The sequence below is a fragment of the Colossoma macropomum genome, unplaced genomic scaffold (genome assembly GCF_904425465.1).
Source record: "Colossoma macropomum unplaced genomic scaffold, Colossoma_macropomum, whole genome shotgun sequence".
Taxonomy (NCBI): domain Eukaryota; kingdom Metazoa; phylum Chordata; class Actinopteri; order Characiformes; family Serrasalmidae; genus Colossoma; species Colossoma macropomum.
Genome location: NW_023494791.1, coordinates 46,180,473 through 46,193,892, shown reverse-complemented (window position 1 = coordinate 46,193,892; position 13,420 = coordinate 46,180,473). Strand labels below are relative to the sequence as shown.

Below are 13,420 nucleotides of genomic sequence, written 5' to 3'. Positions count from 1 at the left end.
CAAGGGTTCTTTAGTAAAGAAAATGGTTCTGTACAGAACCTTGAACACTCAAAGAACCCTCTGCATCATTAAAGGCTTTTTTACATCATGAAAAGGTTCCTCAGAAACCTTTAGTAGAAAATGTGCATGAATCTGCTGTAGACGGTTCTATATAGAACCTATTTGAAAAGAGTTGTATATAACACCTAAAAGGGTTCTTCTATTGCTACAAGCTTGACATCATAACAATAGAAAACCCTTTTGGGTGCTAAATAGAACCAATTTCAAAAAGATTCCATATACAACCGTCGACACCACGTTCTCCATCAGTCTGAAGAGCGCTTTCATGATGCAAGCAACACTTTAATCTAGCAGAAGGTTCTTTGAGTGTTCATGGTTCTGTATAGAACCATTTTCTTTACTAAAGAACCCTTGAAGAACCATCTTTTTTAAGAGTGTAGCTAAGATGCATTTTAAAGACCAGCCTTAGTGTTGCGCATCAATGTCAAAACTCATAGGACAGTAAGAGTTGCTAAGCAGCCTGCATTACTTAGCAAAAATGCTAGCTTCTACATGCAACAATGCTACCTACTACTGGCTAGCCAACTTGCTAATTCATGCTACCAGCTTTGGAACTGAAAAAACACATAGTAATAAACACTTCATAAATAAATTGCATTATGTATCTGCATGTAGCCACACTGACGGCTAAACATAATAGCATAATAACGTTACCACTGATTTAGCATTCAACCAAGCTTTAGCCTTGTTGGTGCAGTCGGCGCCGGGAGTCCAGGATGAGTTATATACACTAGCTGCGTGTGTTTAAGGCTGCATTTACACAGCAGGTAAAAGTGGCCCAAATCTGACTTTCTCACCAAATCAGATTTTTTTGTTTGGCTGTTCACATTATCTTTTAAATGTGATCTGTAGGCAACATCAGTCTGAACAGATCAGCTCCTAAACCGTCCCGCATGCGCAAAAGATCAATGATTCACGTGGCTTGTCCAGTGGCCAGCGAACGCCTGTCACTCCCGGAGCTTTCAGTTTCGTCTTCGCCAGCATCACAGGAGCGATTATGAAGTTCCAATGACAGCTGGGCTCATCACCCAGAATGTGTTCGAGTTCGCCGTAAAAAGGGCGTGTTATTCAGCCACGGTCGCTTCTTTGGTTCGTGTCCTCGGATTCTCGGAACTTTTAATAATGTGCCCTTTTTATGGTGAACTCGAAACCTCTTCGAACACGGATCGGTTGCAATGAGTCTCTTCTAATGTTTTGGTACAGAAACATCAGCCTAAATGAGTCTCAGCAGCGCGAAATTATGATGAATGTTGAGTAGGACTGACGTAAAAGTCGCATGAATTCCAATCTGGCTGTTCAGACTGAGTCGCATTGCTGCAGATTGGATACGTATCAGATTTCAGTACCGCATATGAAAGCGTCTCAAATCGGAATTGAAAATGTCAGATTCAATGCGTTCATATGGAGAAAAAGATCGGATTTGGGCCACTTTTACCTGCTGTGTAAACGTAGCCCAAGTTTAGTTTTCGTCACTTTCTTGTGGAAGGTTTAGTTTGTGCTTCATCTGGTTAGTTTAACGCTCTGCAACGACGAGCGGTACAGTAGCTGTAGACTCGCTCAGGACTGACGATTGGACCTTAAGGTGCCTCTTCAATTTGTAGCAGAAACAAGAATATTTTAGAGAAAACACTTTGGGAACGCCTCCAGTGGCTTAAACTGGAACACATAATGAGGTTTATACCCACGTGTGAGTAATCGTTCTTGATATTGAGTTGTTGGTGATGTTTTTGTGTTTGTGAAGTAGTGTTGAGTTTTGATGTTGAGCAATGTACTACAGATGTAGAGCTAATTTGTAGAGAAATGCTATGTGCTTGTTGAGACACTGAAGGGAAAGTGCAGCATTTTTGAACGACTTATTCATATAATTTGTAAAAGCTTGTTTTTACCAGCGTTTGGGAGAAGCTGAGAAGCTGAATAATTAAGCTACTAGCTTAGCTACGTTTTGTAGTAGCCTGACAGTGAAGTGCAGTAGATTGACTGAAGCTACTAGATTCATTACATTTTTGTTGCTATAAATTATGTTACTACAAATTATTGCTATAATATTATATCATCAATAGGCTACTAAATGAAAAGGGAAAGCGCACCCATTCCATTTTGGTGAGTGAAAAATGATTGTTACTGTTGTAGACCTCAAACATGATGTCCATGCTGAAAAATCCAGCTAAGATCAGCTTTTGATGGTAGCTGGTTTCAGATGGTCTAGGTCAGGGGTCGGCAACCCAAATGTGAAGAAGAGCCATTTTGTCCTTTCAACAAAAATCAAACCACCTTGGGAGCCACAAAAAAATATGTTGTAATATGTGCTGGTGAATGTTCTAGTATAGACTAAAAAATACAAACATAAACTCAGACTTACTATGCTCTGCTTTAAGCTTTAGCTCAGCTATAGCTGCTTTTCTCGCATCTCTGGCAGGAAACTTTTCCTCAAAGGTAGAACAGTTTCTTGTAAAATGTCTCTCAGTGTTCGAGGCTGAAGTTCCACCTTAAATGGCACCAAAGGCGCCAGAATGTAACTGCTGCACCATTTAAGGTGGAACGGGAAAATTCGAATGAGAAGCGACTTCAGCTTCACGACTTTTTAGTGTTTGAATGATCAGCAAAGTTTTATTTTACTGTAAAGGAGGATTATTTTATTTTTACCTACAAATCTAATTCTGCTGTGGAGTGCAGTGCAGTAAAAGAGTTGCATGTGGCTGCGGAGCCGCATGTTGCCGACCCCTGGCGTAGGCTGTTGACAAGCTGGACGTCCAGCTGGACTAGGTAAAAACGTACCCTGTGCTGGCCAAACAGCTGTTCAAGCTGGTTGACCAGCATAGTGAATGTTTTTGTTTTAAGTTTGATGGTTTTACTGGTCGACTAGCATGGTCATGTTGGTCGATTAGCATGGTCAAGAGCTGGTTATGCTGGTGCTGGTCAGCCAGCTTGTTCAAGAGCTAGTCATGCCTGTCATCCAGCTTGGTCATGTGGTCAATGAACCAAAGTCAAGCAAAAACATCCTATGCTAGTCAACCAACTTAACCAGCTTAAGCTGGCCAAGCTGTTTTTATCAGCAGAGGTATTTTTCATTGATTAGCTATGACTGCTTAAAATTTGATTTAGCAAAGCTAACTGGGTTTTCTGTCTTTGTTTGCACTTTGCTGTAGCTTAATTTCCCTGGAGAGTAACTTTTAGCTTCCCCAGCGCTGCTGTACTATGTCTGGATGTTGGAGGTAAATGTACATGAGAACTTTGGCACCAGTTAGTTCACCAAAGGTGACCTGTCCATCATCTGGACATTGTCCTAATTTCGGAAAGGGAGAGCATTTTTTTCATTCTGCACCAGGTTTTGGCTGCTCATATCAACAGTTCTGCTATAACAGATCCAGACATTAATGTTGAACTTCTGGACCACTGGGATCAATACTGTAATTGTCAGTCTAATTGCTTTTTATAGTTAAAGCACACTGAAAGCTCAGCACAATCTGCATCTGAAAGTCCACGGTTAGATGTCCAGTTAATGGATTCCAATACGGACCTAATTTTTTCTAGCTACTAAATTTCATTATGGACCACATTCCTTACCCATTCCATTCCAACTCAGAGAAAATGGAAAAAAATTGTCCGGGGTTAAACACTGCAGCCTCCTGAATAAACAGCGGAAGTCGGCCTGCCTTCCTTCGCTTTAATGATTTAATAACTGTGTGTTTTGGATTTGTATGCTTTGGTTACACCTAATAAAATGAAATGAAATGATACCGTCTGGCTGCAGAAGGGGTGCAAACGTTGTGTTGCCACTGAAGCATCAGAGCCACTATGGTGAGTGAGTTAGCACTTAGCCAATGCTGGAGTAGCCAGACAACATGGGACCCCCTAAATACCACAAATGATTTCTCATTTCTGATGCATGCACAATGGATTATGGGTGATCAGGAATGACACTCCGATAGTGAGCTCAAAAATGAACAGAATGTAGGCTGCATTTCTCAGTTGCGTTGAAAGGATCAGTCTAATTGGAACAGCCTTGAATGACATTGCAGTCTAGAAAGGCAGCCTATGTAGGCTGCAGCCTAGTTTTTGGAACACAGTCCTTTCCTTCTTTATATGTTTTGCGCCATATTCCTTAAACTCATGAAGGAAACGCATAAAGTTTGGCTTATATTCAGACCATCTCTTCTTATGTAAATGGATTCTGTTGCTGGAGGAGGACCCCAAGGCTCAGGCCTGCCTTTGAGCTTTGGTATTGGTGAAGACTTTGGAGAGAACCTTGGACAGCTAAACTAATGGATCCTCGACCAAATCAAGCCTCACCTCTCACTCCAAGCCCAGATAGCTAAACTGAAGCTCTTATTTTGGACAGATTCTCAGAAGAACCAGTTCATTGGGAAAGACCATTATGCTTGGAAGACTTGGAGGTAAAAGGTGAAGGTGATGACCAGCGACAAGATGGATGGACAGAATCAGAGCAGTCATGGACCAGCTATGAAGGCCCAAAATAGATGACAGGGCATATTGGAGAAAAATAAAGTCGCCAGGAGTCGAGAACGACTTGACGGCACCTAATAATAATACAGGGTGTCCCAAAAAAAATTGACATCATTTGAGAAGTGAATATCTGAGTAACTACAGGTCCTGGGCAAACGAAATTAAATAGGCTTCGTGTTGAACAATACAATATTTAATTATCAAAATTCAAACAAGAAATTCAGAGGGATGTAGATTTTATAACTGATTTCACAGCTTCACAAATGTTAAGTCTTCCGATACTGGTGGTCGTCCAGGCCCCTTTGTCCTGCACAGGCAGCCTTCCTCTTTGAATTTTTTGTGCCGGGTCCAAATCTGTTTCCAGCTGGTGCATTTTTATTGAATTTTCTCGAAAATGCAGGCTGCGCATTCTTGTTTGACTGTGTTTGAGCATATTCTAACACACAAAATGCCTTTTCATTTCTACTGAACACCATTCTTCAACCTGAACAAAAAAAACATACATACATACATACATACATACATTATCTAAACCGCTTATCCTTCTGGGTCGCGGTGGGGTGCTGGAGCCTATCCCAGCTGTCATATGGGGCGGAAGGCAGGATACACCCTGGACAGGTTGCAAGTCCATCACAGGGCCTTGGTTGGTTTTTACACATTTTGTTAAAATTTGAGATCATTAAGGGAGAGTTGGCTGTTATTAGACTACAAAATGATGTCAATTATTTTGGGACACCCTGTAGTTTGGACTGGGCAGCTCAGTGAAGGAGGGGTGTAGTACCGCCTCCTGGCGCTAGAGGGCGCCGAACACCTCTCAGTTCCGCTGCAGCAGAGCACGAAGGAGAGAAGGAGCGAAATTTTGTGTTGCTATGAAAAATAAACAAAGCGGTTAATGGAGAAACAAGAATGGGTTAAAAATATGACCTGTTTTCAGGTAAAATGACTTTATTTTGTTCTGCTTTGTGCAGTTGTTCCTTTTTCCTCGGCTAACATGCTGAACTGAATTGTTTAGACAGTAATAGAGAAACTGGTAGTTAGAAACAGCCTCTGTGAAGCCACTGACGAGTTTTGTTCAGCTTTGTTTTATTAATCTGCTTATTTCTGTGAGTTATTTAATATAATACGCCCCAATTCAGTGTTACTGGTATCAGCACAGTTCTTAGCAGCGGTGGACGAAGTACACAAACCATGTACCTGAGTTAAAGTAGAGATACACAGGTAAAATATTACTGCAGTAAAAGTAGAAGTTCCTCCCTTTAGACCTCCACTCGAGTAAAAGTACAGAAGTATTTGCCTTCAAATGTACTTAAGTATCGAAAGTAAAAGTACTAAAAGATTAATCATGACTTTAATGTCCTGATATCATTTTTGTAACAAGACTCGCTTCATTAACTCATTTTAGGTGAAAATGCTGCAGTGTCACTCTTGGTAAACCAGTCTTTTAATAGAGTCATTAATTAGTGACGCTGATGTCTATTAAAATTATCATAAGCACAAAACACTGAAGGCAAACAGTTTCCATCAGGTAGAACTGAGTGGCTCTGAAATCACTTTTTACAAACAAGCAAAGTTTCAGTTTAAGATTTATTTGCAGCTTAGTTACAAGTTTAAGTTTAATAAAAACTTTAAACTCAGGTTCACAAATGAGTTTCCTTTACTAAACTGCATCTGTAGGTCTCTGTTCATAAACATAAACTAGCCAAAACACATTTACTATAAAATGAAATAATGTTTGTATAAATTCAGAAAAAGACACGTCAGTCACAACTGCATATGTGTACATATTTCTATATTGTGGTCTATTTACACAAAGTTAGGTTAGTTCATCATTTATGTTGAATAGACTCTCCCAAAATTTTACGCTGCTGCACTGATGTTGAACTGTGTGCTGCACTGGGTCGGTATGACCAACAGGTCAAAACAAGCTCAACACAAAGTGCCGCTGTGCCCTGATTGGTGTTTTTGCTTTGCACTTCTTTCGTTTTGACATGTTACGTTTTTATACACACATAAACCAAAAGGAAGGACAGATTTCTCATAATGTAGTGGAGTAAAAAGTAAGATATTTACTTTGAAATGTAGTGGAGTGAAAGTATAAAGTCGCCCAAAATGGAAAGACTTCAGTAAAGTACAGATACACAAAAAAACTACTGAAGTACAGAAACGAATTACATTTGCTTCATTTCTGTCCACCACTGGTTCTTAGAGTTCTTACATTTAGGTTTACAGGAGCTGGGTGTCTTATTTTTCATAGTCTAAGCTGAAAACTGTGAATAAAAGCACCGTTACAGATGATATTCATTAACCTCTTATTCTCCAGGGTGTATTTTGGTTTGTCCATCTGAATTTACTTGACCAAATCATAAAATTATCCAGTACCTGCATGAAATAAATGTAAATTTTTATTTGATTTATTTATTTATTTTGTAAAAGCTCCCCTCAAATGAACAGAACATGTGTTTTATGATCATCCACATATTGCTATATGCTTACAAGTCAAGTCAGCTTTATTGTCAATACTACAATATGTACAGGACATACAGAGTATTGAAACTGCGTTACTCTCAGACCCCATGGTGTAGCAGTAACATTAAATAGACAGTAAACAGGAAATGTGTGAATTAAATAGACACTAAATAAACTCTAATCATAAAAATAAACACTAATTGTAGAAAAATAGAATAATAAAAATATAAGATATAAGAAGGTCCCTGAATTTAACACTAAAGTGACATAAGGCACATTCAGATTAAGGTCTGTGGGTATAAATAGTGCAATTATAAACAGTAGTGCAACCAGAATGAGCTTATCGAGCAGTTAAAGTGATGGGTGCGTAACAGTCCCTGAGAATGTCAGAGTTCACTATTGGGGAGTGGGGGTCAGGAACCTGTGTTTGGGTCCAAACATCCACAGCCTGGTGGATGAAGCTGTCCCTGAGTCTGCTGGTCCTGACCCGGAGACTCCGCAGTCTCCTCCCTGAAGGCAGACAGGCTGAAGAAGCTGTGTAGTGGGTGAGTGGGATCACCTGCCATTCAGAGGGCTTTCTGGGTGAGACGGGAGCTGTATTACAATTTACTGTTTGTACAATTTACTGCTGAAAGCCAAAAATCTTAGTGTTTGTATTATTTTATAAAAATAATTTTCACAGAGCAGATCACTGAAAAGACCCCATCTGTTTATAATTACATTACCCATCTATTTGACTGGAAAGAAGACAGTTACAGCTCTCATATGACTCCTACATTTTAAATGTAGCTTATGAAATATGAAAGTTATGAAGAATATGACGAAGTGCGTTTTGGAACCAAAGGTGGTCCCAAGGAGTTGAAGAGGTGAAGCGCAGAGAGATCCCGGTACCCCTTTTAATAAGTTAATTCAGTTTTCTTAAAGGGACACTTTGGCCAAAATTAAATATGTAAGCATCACTACATGTGTTGTAAACATGTCTACTCACCTTCTGCAGTGATACCTTTATAGTCACAAGAGTGAGATTTTTTGGTGATGCATCTTGAAGGTGGGAGGGGCTTTTGAGAAACTACAAGCGTTTAGAGGCGGGTACGTGAGGGCAGGACGTGTAATTGTTTTTTTTCCCTACATAATTGGAATATGCAGGAAGAAGCCAGGTACCTAATTTTACTGCTGTGAAGCTGAATATCACATCTGTATTTGATGTAGCTACTAAATCATTACATTTCTGTATCACTTCTCAGTGGTTGTATGATGTATTTGTGTAATGCATGCTGGGTATTGTAGTGAAAGAGTGCTGATAGACACAAAAAGGATACAGAATTGTGAATTCTGTCAAATCTATGAAGCCGAGGGATGAGATACTGCACTACAGAATAATACATAACATGAGAAATCGCATATTAAATGCTGGTTTTAAGCCAGTTTGCCCATTTAAAGTGCACCCATTGTTGGCACAGGTGTTCAGTTGCACACTCCGCTTGTATAATCTCCATAGAAAACCAGTGACCAATAGAATGGGATGTTCTGGAGCAGCCTAAGGTCACCATGTCCAATGCCAAATGTGGGCTCAAGGGGTATAAAGCTCCCCAGCTGTGGAGCAGTGGAACTGTGTTCAATCCAGTACCTGTGGGATGAGTTGTGATCCAGAAATGATCATCCAACATCAGCACCTGACCTCACTAATGCTCAATCAAATCCTCACAGCAATGTTCCAACATCTAGTGTAAAGCGTTCCCAGAAGAGTAGAGGCTGTTGCTTATTTAAGTCCTATTCTGATGCCTATTTTTCCTCTACCTTGTGCACTAGGCTCAGTGTCGTGGCTTTCTGGTCAGGAAAGAGCTGCGGTCAGTACAGGCTGAATTTGAGGACATCGTCAAAGAACTTGAAGGCTCTGCGGAGCATCTGACCTGGAGGGGTCAGTTCGTACCCAAACCCCACTTTACAGACAGGGTAAGTTTTATTTCAGTCCAGTCTTATGTTCAGCTCCACTGCACAGTTCATGCATTGTTTTTTCTCACTAACAGAACTAATTCAGATCCAGAATAGTGTTGCAAGATATGGAAAATGTACCATATTTCAAGGATTTTGATAGATTATTGGATCATGTGAATCCTTTGATTATAGGGATGCATCAATAATGAATTTTAATGGCAGATTTTGATTTCCTTGTACCCAAATTGGGCACTGACCTTTTTTCAGATTTATGTATTTTTTTTTCCTGAAGCTCACATTGTGTAAATCTTTAAAGCTGCATTATGTAAGTTTTTTTTTGTTAAAACTGAAAGAAATCAGAGTCAGGAGAATAACAACAGGCTAAAATGTGGTGTGCGTGTGCTGTCGCAAGCCGCCCTGTAAAACCTGCAATAATTGTTTAGTCAGAAGTGTCAGGTTGGAAATATTTTTTGGACCACATCGTACATCTTTACATGTGAATGTCACACAAACAGGCTCAAATAGAAGGTCCAGCTTGATGTTTAGGTCTCAAATGCAAAATCTGAAGAGAATGAATGGATAGTAGATAATCTTAGATGATTCGGTAACTTCCTAGGAAAAAGTCAGAACTTCACCATGTTTTGACTGAGTGAGTTCTCTTTCAATCGTCAGATTCATTCACTCGGGGAAGGGAGACAACCCTCGTTACGGAATGCTTTTCTGCACATCATGTGCAATTACGCATTTCTACCAGAGAGGTCTCCAAATCCCCAAAATTAACATAGTATAGCTTTAAGTTGAAAAGTTGTTTTGGAAATTATTTTTACATAGATATCAGCTTCACTGTTTGTATTTGTCTTAGAAACAAATGAAATTTGCATTAAAGGCAAGTGTTTAGATCAGAATGTCTTTAAAAGGATGAAAAATGTTTATTCAGTAAGTGTGTCTGAACTTTTGACTGGTAGTGTACATGACTGGATGTAGGACCTGCTGTTTTGTTTTATTCACTTATCTGTGTTTGCTCGCGGTGTAACTGAGAGGAGTGTTGGTCACCTCCTACTGTGATTTCTGAAGCATTTCTGATGTTTTTGTCATCAGAAGAGCACATCGTTCAGATACCGTCGGCCAAAGACCCAGACTCATCCTGAGGATTCAGAGAAGCTGAAGGAACAGCCTGAAGAAAGTGGAAAGTCTCTTGTACACACTGTGGTCTTAGTAGCTGAGAAAGATGAAGAGCCCAACGGCAGCCCGCAGAGAGAAGGCAGCCAGACCTGTACACCACCAGGGGGCGACAGGGAGGGAGAGGGAATGGAGACTGAAGCAGGCGTAGATATGAGCAGCATGGCCTTAGAGACCAGCTACAGCAGCTTTCTGCAAAAAGGTTTGTGTTTGAGTGCTGGGTGTTAGTGCTTTATGCTATTATTAATATTGCCTGTTTCATCATTTCAGGCAAACTTGTTTAAGTTACTTTGTGTTTGTTTTCTGTCTGACAGGCAGCCAAACGCGCCCTCTTCTTAAAGATGTAGCACACAGTCCTGAAGCATTGAGACAGCACAGAAAAGCGCTGGCCATGGAGCTGCTGTGGATCCAGCAGGCCATCGCTAGCAGGAAGAAGGTATGGAGTAATAAACTTTCATAACTTTAATACACACCGATCAGCCATAACATGATGGTCACCTCCTTGTTTCTACGCTCATTGTCCATTTTATCAGCTCCACTTACTATATAGGTGCACTTTGTAGTTCTACAGTTACAGACTGTAGTCCATCTGTTTCTCTGCATACTTTGTTAGCCCCCTTTTACCCTGTTCTTCACTGGTCAGGACCCCCATGGACCCTCACAGAGCAGGTACTCTTTGGGTGGTGGATCATTCTCAGCACTGCAGTAACACTGACATGGTGGTGGTGTGTTAGTGTGTGTTGCGCTGGTACGAGTGGATCAGACACAGCAGTGCTGCTGGAGTTTTTAAACACCTCAGTGTCGCTGCTGGACTCAAAATAGTCCACCAACCAAAAATGTCCAGCCAACAGCGTCCTGTGACCACTGATGAAGGTCTAGAGGATGACCAACACAAACTATGCTGACAAACATGAGTTGCTGTCTCTGACTTTACATCTACAAGGTGGACCAACAAGGTAATAGAGTGGACACAGTGTTTAAAAACTCCAGCAGCACTGCTGTGTCTGATCCACTCAGACCAGCGCAACACACACTAACACACCACCACCACCACATCAGTGTTACTGCAGTGCTGAGAATGATCCACCGCCCAAATAGTACCTGCTCTGTGAGGGTCCATGGGGGTCTTGACCACTGAAGAACAGGGTAAAAGGGGGCTAACAAAGTATCAGAGAAACAGATGGACTACAGTCTGTAACTGTAGAACTACAAAGTGCACCTATATAGTAAGTGGAGCTGATAAAATGGACAATGAGCGCAGAAACAAGGAGGTGGTCATCATGTTATGGCTGATCGGTGTGCACTGCTGTTTTCAGTAATATAAAACCAGTTTTGTTGGAGATACAGGTGTATGCAAAGGTTTGCACACCCTTGGTTAAATTAAACGCTTTCTTGATTTTCTATGTGAAAAAGTAAACATCCTCTACAGTGAACACGCCTATATACGTTTTAATGCACGATTGCGGGTTATTTGCTGAATGTAACATATTGGAAGAAAAATAAATCATAAAATTGCAAAAAGTTATGGCACATTTTATGTTTGTTTTATGTTTTATTATTTTTCAGTATGTTAAACTCAGCAAATAAATAGAAATTGTATGGTAAAATTTGCAGAAAAATGCCATATTTTAGTTTGTTCCCTGTAAAGGATGTGTTAACTTATTTACACTCAAACGTCAGTTATGACACTGATATTCTGTAGGTTTCAAACAAACTTATATTTACAATTTATAAGGTGTAAAAATGAGGAAATTCATCTTTGTGATTGGAGCTGTAGATGATTCTGTATTCTGTATTATTGAGAAAGCTGTATAACATGGAGGATTAATTTTTAATTGAAAATTGAAATAGCTGTAGTAATTTTATGACAAGAAGTTACTATGAATAGATAATTACAGTCATTATTTAATAGCATTTGCTGTTTTCTCACCATGTCATAATTAAAGACTTTAAACTGTGAGTAGAGCATCAGTTTATGTTTTCACATTTCAGTCTGCAGTGTACAAATTATTACTGGTGAACAATTGTAAATATGGCACGTGATTCAAAACTAATGAATGGTAGTGTATATTAATGTAAGACCTTTTCTGGCTTATTTTAAGAGCCCATATTGTGTAAAAAACATTTTTCCTGCTTTTTTTGGAATAAAAGAGTTTGCGTGTAGCATGTAAACATTGTTAAAGCTTTAGAATGTACCATTCACCCCCCAGCCTATACAGTCATATCTGCCTTCTCAGCTCACAGCAGTTAACCCTGCCCATTGGCACTGAAGTTATAAGGAGCGTTTCAGCCTGGACTACTTTTTGTATGAGACACAATACAGGACAGCCAATCAAGACAGAGCTCATTTACATATATATATATCATCTTAAAGGCACAGTAACAAAAGCAACCTGGTTAATTTTAAGAGATAAAGAGAGTTTTGAAATTGTTTTGGTACATAAAACCACACAAATATAACAACAACAGTATATAATGTGGATATGAAGTCTTTCATCATAACAGATGAGACTGCTGTGTGAGTGAAGTGACTCATGCCGCTGGCAGTTATTACACCGTGCCATATATTTTATTACACAATGTAATATGATGTAACACAAAGTAATATTTGTCTGTTTATTATTAAAGCATTCCTGTGCAGTTATATCATGTATAGGTATGTAATACCCTGCAATAAAATGCCTGCAGCATAAGGAGGATAAAGTTTCTTTAGAAATGATTACTACTAAAAAAGGGTGCAGGCCTGTTTAATACTGAATAAGCCAGCTAGTGTTTGGCATCAGAAAAGAAGGATTAGATTGACAGCGTGCTTTCGTGCATGTCGTTCTTGTGCCTCATGATGTTCTTTCTCTTTGGCAGTATCTCACCTTGAAACAGAAGATGGAAGTGGCCTAACAACAAAGGGCCGAAGTAATGGACAGCGGAGTCACAAGTGAAGGTTCTAAATGGACATGCTGACACATTTCAGCTCTGGAAATATTAAAGGAGGAGAACAGCTTTGCCACAACTTCAGATCTCCAGCCCGTTTTCTTCTATGATCATTTCAGTAGATACGTTCAGCCTTTTCCATTGCAAACAGCCTTTAAGTACAAGTAATAATTTTTTCAGTGTAAAAAAAAATTTAAAATATATTCAAAGGCCTCAACAACTAAATGTAATATCAACATGTTCAGTGTGTCCACTTTTTACCTTTATTCCAGCTTCCATTCTTTTCAGGAGACTCACTTTCAGTTCCTCAAAGAATCTGCAGACACACAAGTTCAGTCTTAGAAGCTGGTTGATCATTTTCTGAAGTAATCAAACACATTCAGTGGTG

General features: G+C 39.7%; 1 protein-coding gene across 1 annotated transcript; it reads left to right on the top strand.

The window, feature by feature from the left end:
- Positions 1–5,341: 5,341 nt before the first annotated feature.
- Positions 5,342–13,275, top strand: iqcc (IQ motif containing C). Its single transcript, XM_036573525.1, has 5 exons — positions 5,342–5,458; positions 8,800–8,943; positions 10,024–10,306; positions 10,419–10,540; positions 12,964–13,275. Exons 1-5 carry the CDS (start codon positions 5,417–5,419, stop codon positions 12,997–12,999), a joined length of 627 nt encoding a protein of 208 aa, XP_036429418.1. The 5' UTR covers positions 5,342–5,416; the 3' UTR covers positions 13,000–13,275.
- The last annotated feature ends 145 nt before the right edge of the window (positions 13,276–13,420 follow it).